The following is a 17,122-nucleotide window of genomic DNA, read 5'->3' as shown; positions in this document are numbered from 1 at the left end:
TCTGACCCAAACTGCATTTTATTAGCTTAAAGTTGGCATGTCTGTAATGACTTGTAGGTATCTCTAGAACCTTTTTTGTGCATGTGTGTTGTGTTGCCTGCTGAGAAACCCTCTTATTGTGAATCTATTGTGAATGCTCTAGGTCTCTAGTTTGTGGTTGTAAAGTTTGATGAGGCTGTGATTATCCTAGAGGTCACGGCAGCTCATTTTATACACTGAGCTCACTAAACTGAACTTATCATCACACATGAATGAATGAATGAATGAGTCTCAGCTTTCCAGTCAGACCCAATTTATGCAGCTCACAGACTGTTAAGGGACGCCAGCATGCACAAAGATTCACATACAAGAGGACACAATAACACATTTTACTGCATGTTATCAGCATGTCTGTGAAGAGACTCGTGGATATCAGATATCTGCAGCTAAGAGTTTGGAATGAGACACCTGATAAAACTGATAAACTGCTAAGTTAAAGCTCCGCCCCTCAGCTGACTCACCTGAGACAAACCTGGAAACAGGCTGTTGTTCTGCCTCACTGAGACAACACAAACACACTCTCACACTCTGAGAGACGGACGTTAAGATTCAGCTTCGGACTAAAACCTCCACTTTGACTGAAAGAGGAAGACTTCAGGAGATTACTGGGAATACTGGAACAGCTCCACTTCACCCAGCTGCTGAATCCACAAACTGAACCACAGGTTTACAGGAAAGTAAAGTAACTTTGAGAGAACAGGGAGTGGCTGAGCTGTTTGTCTGCTGTGTTTCTACTTCACTCAGAGACTAAATGGCTTCCAGATTAGAGGAGGATTTCTGCTGTTCTGTCTGCCACGACGTCTTTAAAGATCCTGTTCTTCTGTCATGCAGCCACAGCTTCTGTAAAGACTGTCTGCAGAGCTGGTGGACGGACAAACAAACCAGAGAGTGTCCAGTCTGTAAGAGAAGACAGTCACGTGATTATGCTATGAACTTTGCCTTAAAGAACCTGTGTGAGAGTTTCTTACAGGAGAGAGATCAGAGAATTTCAGAGGCTCTCTGCAGTCTGCACTCTGAGAAACTCAAACTCTTCTGTCTGGACAATCAGCAGCTAGTGTGTCTCGTCTGCAGAGACTCAGAAAAACACTCCAACCACAGATTCAGACCCATCGATGAAGCTGCACAACAACACAAGAAGGAACTTCAGGAAACTCTGGAGCCTTTAAAGGAGAAGTTAAAGGATTTTAAAGAAGTTAAAGTGAAGTTTGATCAAGCAGCAGAACACATTCAGGACCAGGCCCGACGCACAGAGACGCAGATTAAGGAGCAGTTTAAGAAGCTTCACCAGTTTCTAGAAGAGGAAGAGGAGGCCAGGATGGCTGCACTGAGGGAGGAAGAGGAGCAGAAGAGTCAGATGATGAAGGAGAAGATGGAGGCTCTGAGCAGAGAGATAGCAGCTCTTTCAGACACAGTCAGAGCCACAGAGGAGGAGCTGAGAGCTGAACACGTCTCATTCCTCAACAACTACAAGGCTGCAGTGGAAAGAGTCCAGCAGCGCCCCCTGCTGGAGGATCCACAGCTGCCCTCAGGAGCTCTGATAGACCAGGCCAAACACCTGGGCAACCTGGCCTTCAACATCTGGAACAAGATGAAGGACATGGTCTCCTACAGTCCTGTCATTCTGGACCTAAACACTGCTGGTTCAAACCTCATCCTGTCTGAAGATCTGACCAGTGTGAGACGAGGAGGGAGATGGAAGCTTCCTGATAATCCAGAGAGGTTTAATAATTACTGGTTTGTTCTGGGTTCTGAGGGATTTAACTCAGGGACTCACAGCTGGGAGGCCGATGTTGGAGACAATACAGACTGGGAACTGGGTGTGTTAGCAGAGTCTGTCCAGAGGAGAGGAGTCATACGGTCTGGATTATGGAGAATAGAGTTCTTTAGAGGTAAATACTCATCAGTGTCACCATCAGGTGAAACAACTGATCTCGTAGTGCAGAAGAAGCTCCAGAGGATCAGAGTGAATCTAGACTGGAACAGAGGAAAGCTGTCGTTCTCTGAGGTTGACACTAACACACACATACACACCTTCACACACACTTTCACTGAGAGGATGTTTCCATATTTTTTCAATAGAGATTGGCATCACCCACTGCAGGTTTTACCAGTGAAGGTCTCTGTGACTGCAGGACAACAGAAATAGACGATCAGCATCGTCCTGAAGTCACATGTGACCACTGTGTCCTTGTGATGTTTTTTTCTCCATCAATGTGAGGAAATGATGTCATGATGATGTCATGATGATGTGACATCAGATCAAAAAGCTGTCAATCACTCTTTGACTGGCAGCCATCTCTGTGGTTTCCTGTTTGATTATTGATCAAATCTTTAATGTGAATTTTCTGTAAAACTTAATTCTCATTGATTGTTTTTCTTTGTTTTATTGGTGTTTAAAAGTAAAAAATGACTGTGAAATTTATTTTTACAAACAATTAAAAAAAAATCAAGGTAATAAACAGTTAATATCTGTATTTAATACATATTTATCCGTAGAATAACTAAAGTGTTTTTTACTTCAAGTGTTTGACAACTTTTCACTGTTTCTTTATGATTTATTTTTACATTTTTTTTAACTTTACTCTAACGTTTTACTGTAAGAAAACAAACCGTTTCCTTAATCTTACATTCAGCAATATGATGTTATTTTTGGTATTTTTACATATAATTTACTGTCATTTTACATTCAAGACCGTTAAGCAATTTAATAATTCTGTAAAAACAAAAAAAAATCCGTCCCATTGTTTTAATTTACAGAATTCAACTTCCATGTTCTGGTTAATATTTGTAAATAAAGTAATTCACTTTATGGCATTTGCACTGTTCATGCATTATTGGGCTTTTATTGTGAAGGGCTGGGGCATGTTTGTGGCAGTAGGTGTGGCATCATGTACTGTATCTGTATTTAATACATATTTATCTGTAGAATAACTAAAGTGTTTTTTACTTTAAGTGTTTGACAACTTTTCAGTTTCTTTATGATTTATTTTTACATTTTTTTAAACTTTATTCTAAAGTTTTACTGTAAGAAAACAAACTGTTTCCTTAATCTTACATTCAGCAATATGATGTTATTTTTTGTATTTTTACATAGAATTTACTGTCATTTTACATTCAAGACCGTTAAGCAATTTAATAATTCTGTAAAAAAAAAAAAAAATCTGTCCCAATGTTTTAATTTACAGATTTCAACTTCCATGTTCTGGTTAATATTTGTAAATAAAGTAATTCACTTTATGGCATTTGCACTGTTCATGCATTATTGGGCTTTTATTGTGAAGGGCTGGGGCATGTTTGTGGCAGTGGGCGTGGCGTCATGTACTGCGGCTGACAGTAGTGATGGGAACTTGATCTCTTTTTAGTGATCTGGATCATTTGGCTCAGCTCACCAAGAAGAGCCGGATCTTTCGGCTCCCAAATGGCTCTTCATTTTACCACTTATGTCTTTTATAATTCAGCCAAATTTAATGCTGTTTTGACTTGTGATTTGTATTTGAACACATTTACATTTCAATAAACTGCTGTAGCCAATTGCATTTACAGTTGTAAAATCCCTTGATAACTCTAACTTGGTTGAAGAACCACTCTGCTACACAAAGCAGATAGAAAAAGGACAGCTATAGACACTTTATTTTTTCTATTCAAACACACACACCTAACAAAACAATTAAAGTACTGAAATAGTTAAATAGTAAATAAAATAAATATAATACAAGGTGCAAAACAGCAGCATCCAACAGTTTCACCCCTGGATTCCACTGGATGCGTAACGGCTGCAGATCTGTCGTCGGAGCCGTTACGCATCCATTATAATCAATGTGTGAGATTCCACCGACTGCAGATCCGCTGCGTAATGAGTCCGACAACGCGCGGCCATCCGACAGCCCTCGCAACACTTGCGCAGAGCTTCTATTTTTGCCAGACGACGGAGCACGGCGCATAAATTCAGCACAGAGCAGATCGTTCGGGACAGGAAGTCGTGCACAGACACAAAATAAAACATCTGGTATATTTTCAAAATAAAATACCTCTGGTTCACGGCGGATCGTATTTCACAACTTGAAGACTTCATGATGGGCGGGGACAGACCTGAAATCAACAGGTTAGAGGTTTCGTAGTCGTAACGCATCCAGTGGAATCCCGGTGTTAAGGTGTCTCATTGCTGCCCCCCCCCACCCCTCCCTGCTTGGTGGTATGATCCTTGTCAATCCTCACATCACTGGTTCACACAGCTTGTACGTGACACCCGTAGTCAGCGTCCGCAGCACCCACAGGTATTTTTTTCTAACGAGAAAAAGAAAAAAAAAAGAAAGAGGAAGAACGGCTCACTGACGGACGTGAGCCTGCTCCCATTGTTCACTTAAAAGAGCCGGCTCTTTGAACCGGCACATTCACGACTGACTCATCACTAGCTGACAGTAAGCAGTAATCCACATTCAGACACCAAGAGAGAAAAATCCAATGCTGTGATCTGGTTTTAGAAACTTTTGACATTTGGTAGATTTAGGTATTTTGTGTGATTTTATGGCAGCACTTGTGTTGTGTTGCTGCTGAGAAACCCCCTTTTTGTGTATGAAGTGTGTAAAGCCATCCATCCTCTGAATGCTCTAGGTCTCTAGTTCGTGGTTGTAAAGTTTCATGAGGCTGTGATTATCCTTGATGTCGTTTCATACACATAGCTCTAGTTTCACTCACTAACATCATCACACATGAAGAACATTAGGCTCATTGAATCCACAAGAGTCTCAGCTTTCCAGTCAGACCAAATTTTGCAGCTCACAGACTGTTTAGGGACCCCAGGATGCACAAAGATTCACATACACCATTTTCGAATCTGCAAAAATAACATTCTGCAAGAGACAACCTGCAGGTTCTCTGACCCAAACTGCATTTTATTAGCTTAAAGTGGGCATGTCTGTAATGACTTGTAGATATCTGTAGAAACTATTTTGTGCATGTGTGTTGATTTCCCTGCTGAGAAACCCCCTTATTGTGAATCTAGTGTGTCAGCCATCCATCCTCTGAATGCTCTAGGTCTCTAGTTTGTGGTTGTAAAGTTTGATGAGGCTGTGATTATCCTAGAGGTCACAGCAGCTCATTTTATACCGTAATCGTAAACGTCGGAAGATAGCAAGTCGGCTAATCAGCCATCATTTAAGTGGTTCTGTCTACAGTCTGATCTTGAGCACGCAGCTGACTGGCATGTGGTTTGTTTGCATGACGTAAAAGTGCGACAGATTTAGTGTGGACAGAGAGCGCCCAACGTGGACACATGCTTGCTGCACAAACAGCCATTAAAAAAACTCAGAAAGCAGAAATAAAACTGACATTATTAAAGCTGGCTGCTCCGTTATTCCTTCTATGATCTTGTGTTTCGGTGTTCAGTTTAACTGAAGGAAAACATCTAATATTAAACTCCAGAATGAGCAGAAATCGCTCAGTTTGTTGCAGCAGCTCTGTGGGTTTGTTTTTTTTATCGTGTTGACAGAGTTTAGTAAAAAAGCTGCAGCCGCTGGTGGCTCACAATCCTCTGTCCTTAATTGGTCTCCAGTGTGTGTGTGTGTGTGTGTGTGTGTGTGTGCATTAACATTAACTGTGCCATTGTTTTGCTGTTGCGCTCATCCCCAATTACCTTATTTATAGCAGGAGGGTCATCATGAAACAGTGATGTGTTGTGAACAGAGAGACTGAGGTGGAATAAGCAGAATTATAACGAGCTCGGAGGTGTGAGGGCGGCCTCCGGTTTGATCCGCTGAACCCAGATATCTTATATAAAGTGCTCAGTGTTTCTGCTGAACATATTGTATAATTAATTTGCTGTCATGTATCAGAGGAATGTGCTGACAGCCTCGGCGGCGGCGCTGCTACCTGAGTAATTCGCTTCACTCATCAGATGAATAATTAAAGCCCAGATGTTGTCGAGTCCATTAAAGCACAGATTGTGTTTGGAGCCCGTCGCGCTCTTCGAGATGAATGTGCAGCGTTTAGTTTCTGGGGGAGAACACAATGGACACGCTGACGAGAGCTGACAGACTTGTGGCACTTTTTTTAAGGATGTTTTGTTTGATGGAGATTTGCTGTGATGTTCAGTGTTTGACGGGACGTTCAGCTGTCAGACTCACAGTGCAGGCACGGAGAAAAGTGAGAAATGAGTCATAATAATAATAATAAAAGATAATAAAAGGACTAAATAAGGGAGTAAACAAACTTAAAAATAGATGTACAGTACAGCACTGTACAAAAGTTTGGAATTTTCTTTACTTGTAACTATTTTAACGATTTGAGACCAAAAAAAACACAGGCAAGGGACAGGGACAATTTTTATCTATTCTTGAGTGGGGAAAAAAAGATTAAATTCAGTACCAAATGTGTGTAACAAATTATATCCACCCAAAAATTGATGCAACAATTTATGAGACATAATTGAGCATGAGAATGGATTTTCTAAACTTTCCTACTCCCTTTATGACTTAAAGTTAAAGTGCAGCAGTCTGAATTAGACAAATCAAGCCAGTTTCTCTCCAAATTTAAAGCACAGTTGTGACATTTTTCTCATAAAGTCACCACTTTAATCTCGAAGAAAGAGTTGTTTTCTTGCAAGTGCATGACTTTATAATCTCTGAGAAAATTTGTTTTTTCTCATACATTTTTTCTTGTTGAGTTGCCAATTTAATCTCAGAGAATATCCGAGATATTTCTCTTAATAATGCCAGAGAGTTAATTCAAATATTTATTAGGGCCAGGACTCGATTAAAAAATTAATCTAATTAATTAGAGGCTTTGTAATTAATTAATCAAAATTAATCGCATTTTAATCGCATATAAATATTTGACAGTGAGAAGTAATTTTTTTCACATGGATTTTTAGTATACCATTGAATAATGACCGAATACATAAGCTTAATCAACAAAAATATTGTTTATGTTTGTTCAAGTCCAACAGACCAGTGCAATTTTTCCCATTAAGTGTAGCAAAAGCATATTTAGAAATATAGTACATTTCATAAATCCAGGTAGCCTATAGGTAGGTAGACCTTCTGTAAACTAGAATACTTTGGTTTTTTAAGTAAAACACAATCCACGCTAGCTACCACACTAGCCGCTAGCTGCTATATGTTTTGCATTGAGGTGATACTTGAGGCTGGATGTGCTGCGGTGATATGTGAATTCCTTGTTGCATAGCAACACAACCATGCTCTTATCGACGCTTCCATCCGTTGGTTTTTAGTGTCCCATCATCCACGGGGCCAACCAAAGCGTCTCATCAGCTTCTTCCTTCATGTTCACTGTGGTTTGTTGTTGTCTGAACTCATCAACGCTAGTTGGTGCTCCAGTATAATCGGTCCGCCTGAAACTCATCCAGTGAGAAACGTTCCGCGGTGCAAAAATAAGTGCGATTAAAATGCGTCAATTTTTTTTTTACGCATTCATTTTTGTGTAATTAATTCATCTTAATTAACGCGTTAAAGTCCCGGCCCTAATATTTATGTCTCCATTATGTACTCCACCATCCTCCTCCAATCACTGTCTGAAGGAAACAAAAGAAAACTTAATTTCATACTTCATCTTTTAGCTTTAAAAGAGATTTCTGATTGATCTTTCTGTGACTCTGACTGCTGATGATTAAAGCAGCAGAGTAAAGTGATCGCTGTCTGTGTGTCACATCACGTATCGATCAGATCTATGAACAGAAATATGGATCAGTGCAGCCGTAAAGAGGACAGCTGTGTGTTTGTGGTCGATCACAGCTGAGTTCATCTCTTTACATCGGTGGAATAAAGCTGGAAGCTTTACATCGATGCTAACTGTGATGGAAAACTTCACTGTGTCGACTCCGCTGCCTGTCACTTATTATAAATGATTCATAAGTGTTTCAGTTCACCTGTGGCTCTGATTGTAAATTAATGAGCTTTATGTTTTCTACTTTACTCTGCTGCTCGCTGTTCTGAACCCTCATACACCTAACTGGGTTTAATCAATTGATTAATTAAGTCATTTATGACCAGAACAGCTTGACTCTCAGTGCTGAGTTTATATCAGATTAATCTTCAGGTTTCCAGCTTTCAGATGGTCCCCCTAAACATCGTCTGCAGGGCTTTTTTCTTGAAGATATTTTGTAAATACTGCACACATTTTTACGAAATCATAAACATGTTTCTTATGTTGATTTTTTCCTTTTTGCATCCAGTGTTTCAGCATGCTGTGTTAAATGTGTTAAGTTGTGAATGTGAGAGGTAAAATTGTGAATGAAGTCCCATTCAGAGCTCCGGTTTATCTGGATTTGATCACCCTGAAGAAAAGATACGTCGTTTTGTAGTATTTGTAGTTTTTTCCAACTTATTTTCGGTCTATTGGCCAATGAAATGCATCAGAATACATGTGGTAGTGTCGCAATGCAACATGGGACTTTTCCAGAACTTTGAACTCACCACCAAAAAAAGACACAAAATGACCAAAAAAAAGACACAAAATGAGAATACATGTGGGAATGTCACAATGCAACATGGAACTTTTCCAGAACTTTGAAATCATAACCAAAAAAAGACAAAATTACAAAAAAAAGACCCAAAAATGAACAAAAAAAGACACAAAATTACTAAAAAAAGACACAAAATGAGAATACATGTGGGAATGTCGCAATGCAAAATGGGGCTTTTCCAGAACTTTGAACTCACCACCAAAAAAAGACACAAAATGACCAAAAAAAAGACACAAAATGACTAAAAAAAGACACAAAATGAGAATACATGTGGGAATGTCGCAATGCAACATGGGACTTTTCCAGAACTTTGACATCATGGCGGAAGACGGCTATAGCGGAGGGAGCTCAGATATAACAGGTATAAGCTCTCCAATACTTTTTGAATTTCATTTCTATCTGCTCCAGAGGCTGAAAAATCTATTATTTAGTAGGCTAACTTTGGGCTTTCTCAGCATGTCACAGATCCAACACATAACAGAGGACACATATTAGATCTAATTATTGAGATGTTGCTCTTTCTGATCACTACTGTGTTTTGTTTAAAATGACCACCCTTGCCAATCCTACAAAAGGTGAAGCAGAGGTAATCAGGAAGCGCTATTTAAATGAAAACACTTGTGCATTATTCAACCAGGATTTTACACCATCACCAACCCTGCCCTCAGCTCTAGTTGATGACCTTATTAACAGTTTTAGTTCCAATCTTATGACTGTTATCGCCTCTATTGCCCCAATTAAGACCAAAGTTCTGTCGGGGAGGAAAAAGTCACCCTGGAGAAACGCCACACTGGTTAAAGCACAGAAAAAAGTATGTAGACAAGCTGAACACAGGTGGCGAAAGAACAAACTCCAGGTATATTACGACATTTATAAAGAGGGTCTTCACAACTATAATCAGGACCTGAAGAATGCAAGGCAGTCATATTTTTCAGAGATTATCAATAGAAACAGTAATAATGCCTGCACACTTTTTTCTGTAGTAGACAGACTGACAAATCCCACAGCATCAGTCCCTCCTGAGCTGCTGTCTAACAAGTCATGCAATGGCTTTGCAGCCTTTTTCACAAACAAGATATTACAGATAAGACAAGCAATGTGCTGCTCCAGCTCAGGAATGATAACACTGGTGCCTTCACATCCTCTAGTCAAGTAGGACACTTTAGCCTCCTAGATTACACAACACGAAACGGTTTCAAAATTAAAGCCCACAACCTGCTGCCTTGATATTCTGCCTTCAAACTTTTTTAAAACTGTTTTCAACTGCATAGCTCCGGATGTACTGCAGATAATAAATACTTCTCTCCAAGCAGGACAGTTTCCACAGGCTTTGAAAACTGCAGTAATAAAACCTCTTCTAAAAAAATCAAATCTGGATTCCACAACAATTAGTAACTATAGGCCAATATCAAATCTGCCATTTCTGGGGATCATCATTGAAAAGGTTGTTTTTGAGAAAATTCATGCTTTTATGATGCAAAACAGTAGTGACTTGTGCTTTTTATTATTTTATCTATTTTCTTATCCTGCTGTATCTTATTTTATCTTATTAGTATTTTTATTTCTATTTCCCTGTTTTAATTGACTGTTTTACTGTTTTCAATTGTGTCTTGCCTTGCCTTGCCTTGCCTTGCCTTGCCTTGCCTTGCCTTGCCTTGCATTGCAATATTGCTTTGAAAAACTGGCATCAAGGTAGCTGCAGTAAAACATGGGATTTACAGATCCAGATTAGATCTTTTGGCAGGGTTTTTTATAAATGCCATGCTGTCAGTTTTGATACTTTTGTGTGTCGACAAACTGGTGAAGATGTTTTGCAAATGCTGTTGTGAAACTGCTGAAGAGTTCTTTTGTGTTGTGGTTATTTGCAAGAAATGAGTTTCACCTGTTCTTCTTACTATAAGTTAAAATCTTCTTGCAGGAGATTTTTCAAATGCAACGCTGTCTAATTGATGGTTTTGTGTGTCAAAGAAGTAGCTTCAACTGTGTTTCTCTTCCTACTATAAAGTTAAAATCTCGGCCCATGTTGTTGTAGCATGTAGTCCCATTTACAACTCTGGTTTATCTGGATGCGGTAATCTTGAATCTTGAGTTTTTCATCCAACGTTGCTTTGAAAAAATGGCACTAAAGTCTTTGATCCTGGATAAGGAAACGTGGTATTTTGGTTCAGTTTCCATTGTGCTATGAGCTTCTTGCATGCTCTTTTTTTAGTCAAATTGATGTTGTTGTGTGTTGTCTAGTCGTTCTAAATGCTGCACACGTTTTCTGAAATTAGAGATGTTTCTTCATTTTCCTGTGATGTTTCTATTTGCATGTGTTTTCTTAATTTGCAGCGCGGCCGAGCTCTCTGAGGCACCGTGGAAATGAGTCGGAATATCAAAAGCTCAGTTACCGAGCAGAGCTACATCAGAGCAAAGTTTCTACTGTGCGTGTGTGTGTGTGTGTGTGTCAACATCTGCTGCTGAGTGGCTGCCTAAATAATTGCAAGCTGTGAGAGCTGAAATGAGTTTCTTGATGATGGCGGTTTTTGACACATTGAGCGGTAATGCAGGTATATCCAGAAATAATAACAGAAGAAAAAAAAGCTTTTTTTTGTCTGTGCAGAAATGAAAAACACAGCAGAACAAGAATGAAAGTGCTTGTGTTTCTGACAGAACAGAGAGGAAGTTTTTATTCCTTCTTCTTGATATAAATGACAGCAGCAGTCCAATTTTATGTTTCTTTGTGTTCTAAATATTGATCCAGTCAGTCAAAGTAAAAACATAATGATCAGGTCATATAGGTGAGGTTGTGCTGAAAACAATGATACCAATATGACATGATAACATTTTTTACGTTTATATACAGGGCAAAATAACCCAGTACTATAAAGGTATCAAGAGTGACAAAGTCCGCAAAGGAAAAAGGTCTAGGTGCATAAATGTGTCAAAAAAACACAGGACTTCAACCCAGAAGATGCTATTTGTGTCCTCAGTGAAACCAAAAGTCACATTGAACTTAAAATTAAGAAAACACAAAGCTAAAACAGAAACAATATCAAGTATTATGAGGTCACTTAAAGAAATAATATAGTAAAAAAAAAAAGAAAAGCAGCAGCTCGTTTCTGCAGGATTGTAAACGACACGAGATGAGAGCGCCGGGCTGCTGCTCGGCGTGACCACAAAGTATGTGGGCAAGACGACAACCGTGTGTGTGTGTGTGTGTGTGTGTGTGTGTTTGTGTGTGTGGGTTTGTGTGTGTAAATGCTGCTCTGTGCTGTTTTTTGAGCTAAGCTGCTGGAGATGGCATTTTAGCATGCACGGCAGAGCAGTTTGCCTGTCTGTGCATTTCTTCTTTTTTTTTTAGTTTCTCCCCTCCTCCTCCTCTCAGCTCAGCTCCTGTCATGCTTAACTGCCCTGTCTCCCCACTACACCATCACCAATATGTGTGTATGTGTGTGCTCGGCTGAAGTGTGTGTTGCTGTGCTGGTTAGATAACCCAGCTCCTGATAAGCCCAGCAGGACGGTGACAGAACCACCCCGAGTCGTGCTCCAGGGCCGTTTTTTAAAGATTTTTTTGTCTCCGCTGTCTCCCCAGTTGAAATGATTCCTCACTTTTTTTTCTTTTTCTTCCGGTTCTCTTCCAGATAAAGAAGTCCCCACAGCCGCCCCCTCCTCCTCCTCCACCACCTCCTCCTCCTCCCAGGCTGCAGCGGGGACACAAGGGAGCACAAAGGAAAACAGCCCCAAAGCCAAAAGCTCATTGGCCGGAGGTTTGCTCCATTCAGTGCTGACTCAAAGAGGACGGCTCGTCTCCCAGAAAGGGGACATCCTCCCGTCCGCTCTGCCCCAGAACCTGCTCCCCCTCCTGGGCAGAGGGCTCAGCGTCAGCTCCCTCCCTGGAAGTCGCTCCCTGGAGCATCAGAGCGGGGGATTACTGAGGAGGGTAAAACCCCCAGCATCAGCTGCAGCGTCAGGCCGAGGCAGCGCTCCAACCGAGCCTCTCCCCACTGACACACACACTACACACACTACACACACTACACACACAACACACACTCCTGAGCAGGAGGAGGAGGAGCAGGAGGAGGAGGAGGTCACCACAGTGATGCAGGACGAAGACACGGAGACAGGGACGCCTTCGCCAGGTACGATCTGTGGCCAACAAGTCCTCTAAACTCATAAGAGCACACAGAGTTTTCCTAAATTATTCAGACCCGATTTATGCAGAGTTTTCCTAAATCAGTGCCTGTCACACCGAACAACAAATCTACTTGGTTCAGATTATGATTTGGCTTAAAAAAGGTACATTGTGACCTAACTTATATAGTTAAAAGTAAACTAGATTAAGTTCAATGTCAAAGTCCTGTGTTTTTTTAAACATTTATCCACCTACAAGGACTTTACAGCTCTTTATACCTTTGTAGGCTCACCTATATGACCTGATGATTATTGTTTCACTTTGACTTACTGGATCAACATTTTCAACACAAAAAAGCATAAAATCTGATTTTTTGTTTTTTGCTTTCTAACCACAATCCTGCTAAATTAGTGCCTCATGGCTGAAAATAAGTATATTGTGACATAACTTATATAGTTAAAAGTAAGCTAGATTAAGTTCAATGTCAATATCCTGTGTTTTTTGACACATTTATCCACCTACAAGGACTTTACAGCTCTTTATACCTTTGTAGGCTCACCTATATGACCTGATCATTATTGTTTCACTTTGACTTACTAGATCAACATTTTCAACACAAAAAAGCATAAAATCAGATTTTTTTTTTTTTGCTTTCTAACCACAATCCTGCTAAATTAGCGCCTCATGGCTGAACATAAGTATATTGTGACATAACTTATATAGTTAAAAGTAATCTGAATAAACTCAAGGTTGACTTTTGGTTTCACAGAGGACAGTGTCTCCTTGTCAAAGTCCTGTGCTTTTTTGACACATTTGTTCACCTACACAGACTTTACAGCTCTTTATACCTTTGTAGTTATAGAGGTGGAATATATATTTTATATTTTATTTTTTACTTCTCATTCAACTGGCTAGCTTAGCCCTGGGAACCAATAAAGCCTTATTATATTATATCATATTATATTAAATCATATTATTGTTTTAAAGTAACTAAAGCTGACTGATAAATGTAATGGAGTAAAAAGAACAATATTTCCCTCTGAGATGTTGTGGCGTAGAAGTTTAAAGTGGGAGACAACAGAAATATTAAATCACATGTTCCTTAAAATTATTTGTACTTAAGAGTAAATGAATGTCCTTTATTTACTTTCCATCACCCTCCAGTTTCAGATTATGATTTGGCTTAAAATAAGTATATTGTGACATAACTTATATAGTTAAAAGTAATCTGAAATAACTCATCATTGACCTTTGCTTTCACAGAGGACACAAACGTCTTCTTCTTCTTCTTGTGTTTTTGTGTGTCTTCTTCTTCTTCTTGTGTTTTTTGACACATTTTTTCACCTACATGGACTTTACAGCTCTTTATACCTTTGTAGTTTTGGGCCATCCTTTTCATTCTGCCTTTATATAAGTTTTAAAAAATGTTTATCGTGCCATGTTGGTGTCATTTTTTTTCAACACAACCTCACCTATATGACCTAATAGTTATTTTTTCACTTTGACTCATTGGATCAACATTTTCAACACAAACAACACACGAAAAGCATAACATCTGAGTTTTTTCCTTTGAGAACACTATCATGCTCCTTTCATCCTGCCTGTATGTACCAGTTAACCCTATAAAGCCTGAACCATTAAATAATTGCCAGAAATTTTTTTGTTTTGTTTATTGAACCTGCTGACAGATCATTTAAAAAAAATCTAAAAACAATAGGCGTATATGATTTTAATTTGTATCATATTTGATACATCAATTCTTTTTGTGCAATTTGTTGCTCATAGTTTGTTTTTCTTGAACTAACAAAAACATATAAAACCCAACATTTTTAACCTTTTAAGACTTTACTTTCTTTTAACATTTTCCTGCAAAATGCAAAATATTTTTTTCCATATAACACAACATCATACATCTGCTGATATGAAGTTTTCACGCAGCAATGACTGATCCACCAGTGGAACCTGCGTGTCATTTTTGCTATATCTTGTATTTTTGTGCAATTTGTTGCTCAGTTTTTTTTTTCTTCAACACATGAAGAAAAGAAGGTTTTTCAGGAAAAAAATATCACACTGATGATGTATAGATCTCAAAAACTTGTGTATCAAATATGATACACTTGGCTTTATAGGGTTAAAAAGTGTTCACCATGCCATGTTCGCATTAAGTAATTAGTTACTTTCCATCACTGCATGAAACTTAAAGGACGTGTGAGGAACCGGGGATGTGATTATTTATTTCAGGTCAGTGTTTCCAGCCTCCTGAGCCTCGTGTCGGCTGTGTAGCTGCTTTGATCCCTGTAATTTCCGTCATTAATTATACACAGCAGGGATTTCCAATGAGTTTCCAGTCAGGCTCACATTAAAGGGATTACAAGGCAGGGCTGAGAACAATAAATAAATACATAAATAAATAAATAAATAAAGCCTCCTCCTCTGCTCTCTCTCTCTGTCTGCTCTCAGCGGCGTCTAGCTGCGTGGTGAACTTCTCTGATCCGGAGGGATACATCGACTCGTCTGACGACCCGCCTCTGCCCGATGGCGCCTTCTTACACTGCACCTACACCGTCACCGTGTACACCGGATACGGCGTGGAGCTGCAGGTACACACACACACACACACACTGCAGTTCGAGCTTCATGTGTGTCAGCTGAGTCACTGGTTATCTGCTGGACATTATGTTGCAGTGAGGTGTTTCTCAGGTTGAACTCTGCCTCCTAGTGGCAGCAGCTGGTACTGCTGCTCGCTCTGTATGTAAACATATTACAGCACTCTGTTTTTTACCCTTTTATAGAGAACTAGCGGTGAGGGCAGTGGTAATTAGGGGGAGATAGTAGGTCAACAGTAGACAGAAGTGGTGTTCGTCATCTGGAAGCTGGAACCTGAAGATTAATCTGAGATGAAGCTCAGCACTGTCAGTGGTCATAAATATTTTTTAAAAATGACTTAATTAATCAATTAGGAAGCATATTAACCCATTGACGCCTAAAACTTCCTGTAAAACCTCTGGGTGATTTTAAAATAAGCCCCTAAAACCTGAAGTTTTTCTGGAAATTCAACAGAAGTGTCGACGCTTCTACTAAATAATAGATTTTTCAGCCTCTGTAGCAGATAGAAATAGAAATTATAGCTTATAGAAATACTACAAAACGACGTATCTGCTTTCCAGGCTTCAATGGGTTAAGAGCCCAAAAGGCAGCATAGAGAACTAGCTCCCAATCAGTACTCAATAAAATTCCCCGAACATGACAACTCTGGTAGAAATAGATTACCTGAAGTGGAGATGGAAAGGGGTGCGAGAACAAGAAGACAAAAAAAACAAAGATACTTGAGAAAACAACCAGAAATGACCGAAGACGGAGACGACGAGACAGGCACGCACTCAGAGCGTGAGGAAGAACACATGGAGACGGAATCGGCTATGCTTATATGGACGGGACTGAAGGGAAGCATATTAAGGTGTATAAGAGTTAGGAACAATAATTTATGGCTTCCTGAAGTATATTTTAATGGTCAACCTTGTCTCATAAGTTGATAAGTTGTTGCGGTCAATACCATTTGTTGCTGCTAAATTACGCATTTTTTTTGGATATCAAGTCATAAAAATGTCTTAAACTCCCTCCAAAATCCCACTTTAAGAAATAAATAAATAAACAGAATAGCACACCAATACAACGAGACCTTGAGGATCAGCATTCTGAAGTAATTTTTGGGTTGATACCATTTGTTACACACATTTCCTGCTGAATTTATTTTATGATCCCTCCAGAATGCTCCAAGACATGGAGATGACATGTTGATTTCAAAAACATTTCACATTTTGTCGATTTCTTTACGTAGTTATCATTTCTAAAATTGGTGTAATGACAGTGAAAGAAACTGTATTTATAATGTGTAATGATGGTGAATATTCCTCAAAAAGTTATTTGTTTGGTCCAGCTCAACTGAGAAGAAGTTTTCCTAATCATATATGAAGTCCATGCTCATGTTTAAGGTCTCTAGTTTGTGGTTGTAAAGTTTCATGAGGCTGTATTATCCTATCTTAGCTCATTTTATACACTGAGCTCAAGATTCACTCACTAACATCATCACACATGAAGAAAACTGGGCTCATGAGTCATTGAGTCTCAGCTTTCCAGTCATACCCGATTTATGCAGCTCACTGATTGTTTAGGGACCCCAGGATGCACAAAATATTTACATACAAGAGGACACAATAACACATATATATGCATTTTTATTTATGGCATCATTTTAGATTGATACACTTATTATTTATTGCTGATTGGTGTATGGAATTGTTTGTTTTATTGTTGATTTTATGTACAGCACTTTGGAAACGTTTGTGTTGTTTAAATGTGCTATACAAATAAAGGGGGATTGGATTGCATTGGATTGCATTGGATCAGCATAACATGGGTATGTCTGTCAAGAGGAGACTCGTTGGTATCCATAAAACCATTTTCATTCAGATATCAGAAGGTCAGAG

General features: G+C 39.3%; 2 protein-coding genes across 4 annotated transcripts in view; both read left to right on the top strand.

Moving 5' to 3' along the window:
- The window catches only part of LOC131991982 (seizure 6-like protein), a 101,358-nt gene that overhangs the window by 47,948 nt on the left and 36,288 nt on the right, over positions 1-17,122 (top strand). For 2 of the 3 annotated variants that reach the window (XM_059357298.1, XM_059357297.1), the window contains exons 1-2: positions 12,586-12,642; positions 15,096-15,235. In XM_059357298.1, coding sequence (XP_059213281.1) covers positions 12,603-12,642; positions 15,096-15,235 — 180 coding nt within the window. In that variant the 5' untranslated portion in view covers positions 12,586-12,602. Of the gene's footprint in view, positions 1-12,141; positions 12,643-15,095; positions 15,236-17,122 lie in introns of those variants that run through there. The other variant, XM_059357296.1, reaches the window with a different exon arrangement.
- On the top strand, positions 790-2,381 carry LOC131991984 (nuclear factor 7, ovary-like). The gene has a single exon (XM_059357302.1). It carries the CDS (start codon positions 791-793, stop codon positions 2,183-2,185), a length of 1,395 nt encoding a protein of 464 aa, XP_059213285.1. The 5' UTR covers position 790; the 3' UTR covers positions 2,186-2,381.

The sequence above is a fragment of the Centropristis striata genome, chromosome 19, assembly GCF_030273125.1.
Source record: "Centropristis striata isolate RG_2023a ecotype Rhode Island chromosome 19, C.striata_1.0, whole genome shotgun sequence".
NCBI classification, from domain to species: Eukaryota; Metazoa; Chordata; class Actinopteri; order Perciformes; family Serranidae; genus Centropristis; species Centropristis striata.
The sequence above is the reverse complement of the archived record's forward strand: the minus strand, read 5'-3'. Positions and strand labels throughout refer to the sequence as shown.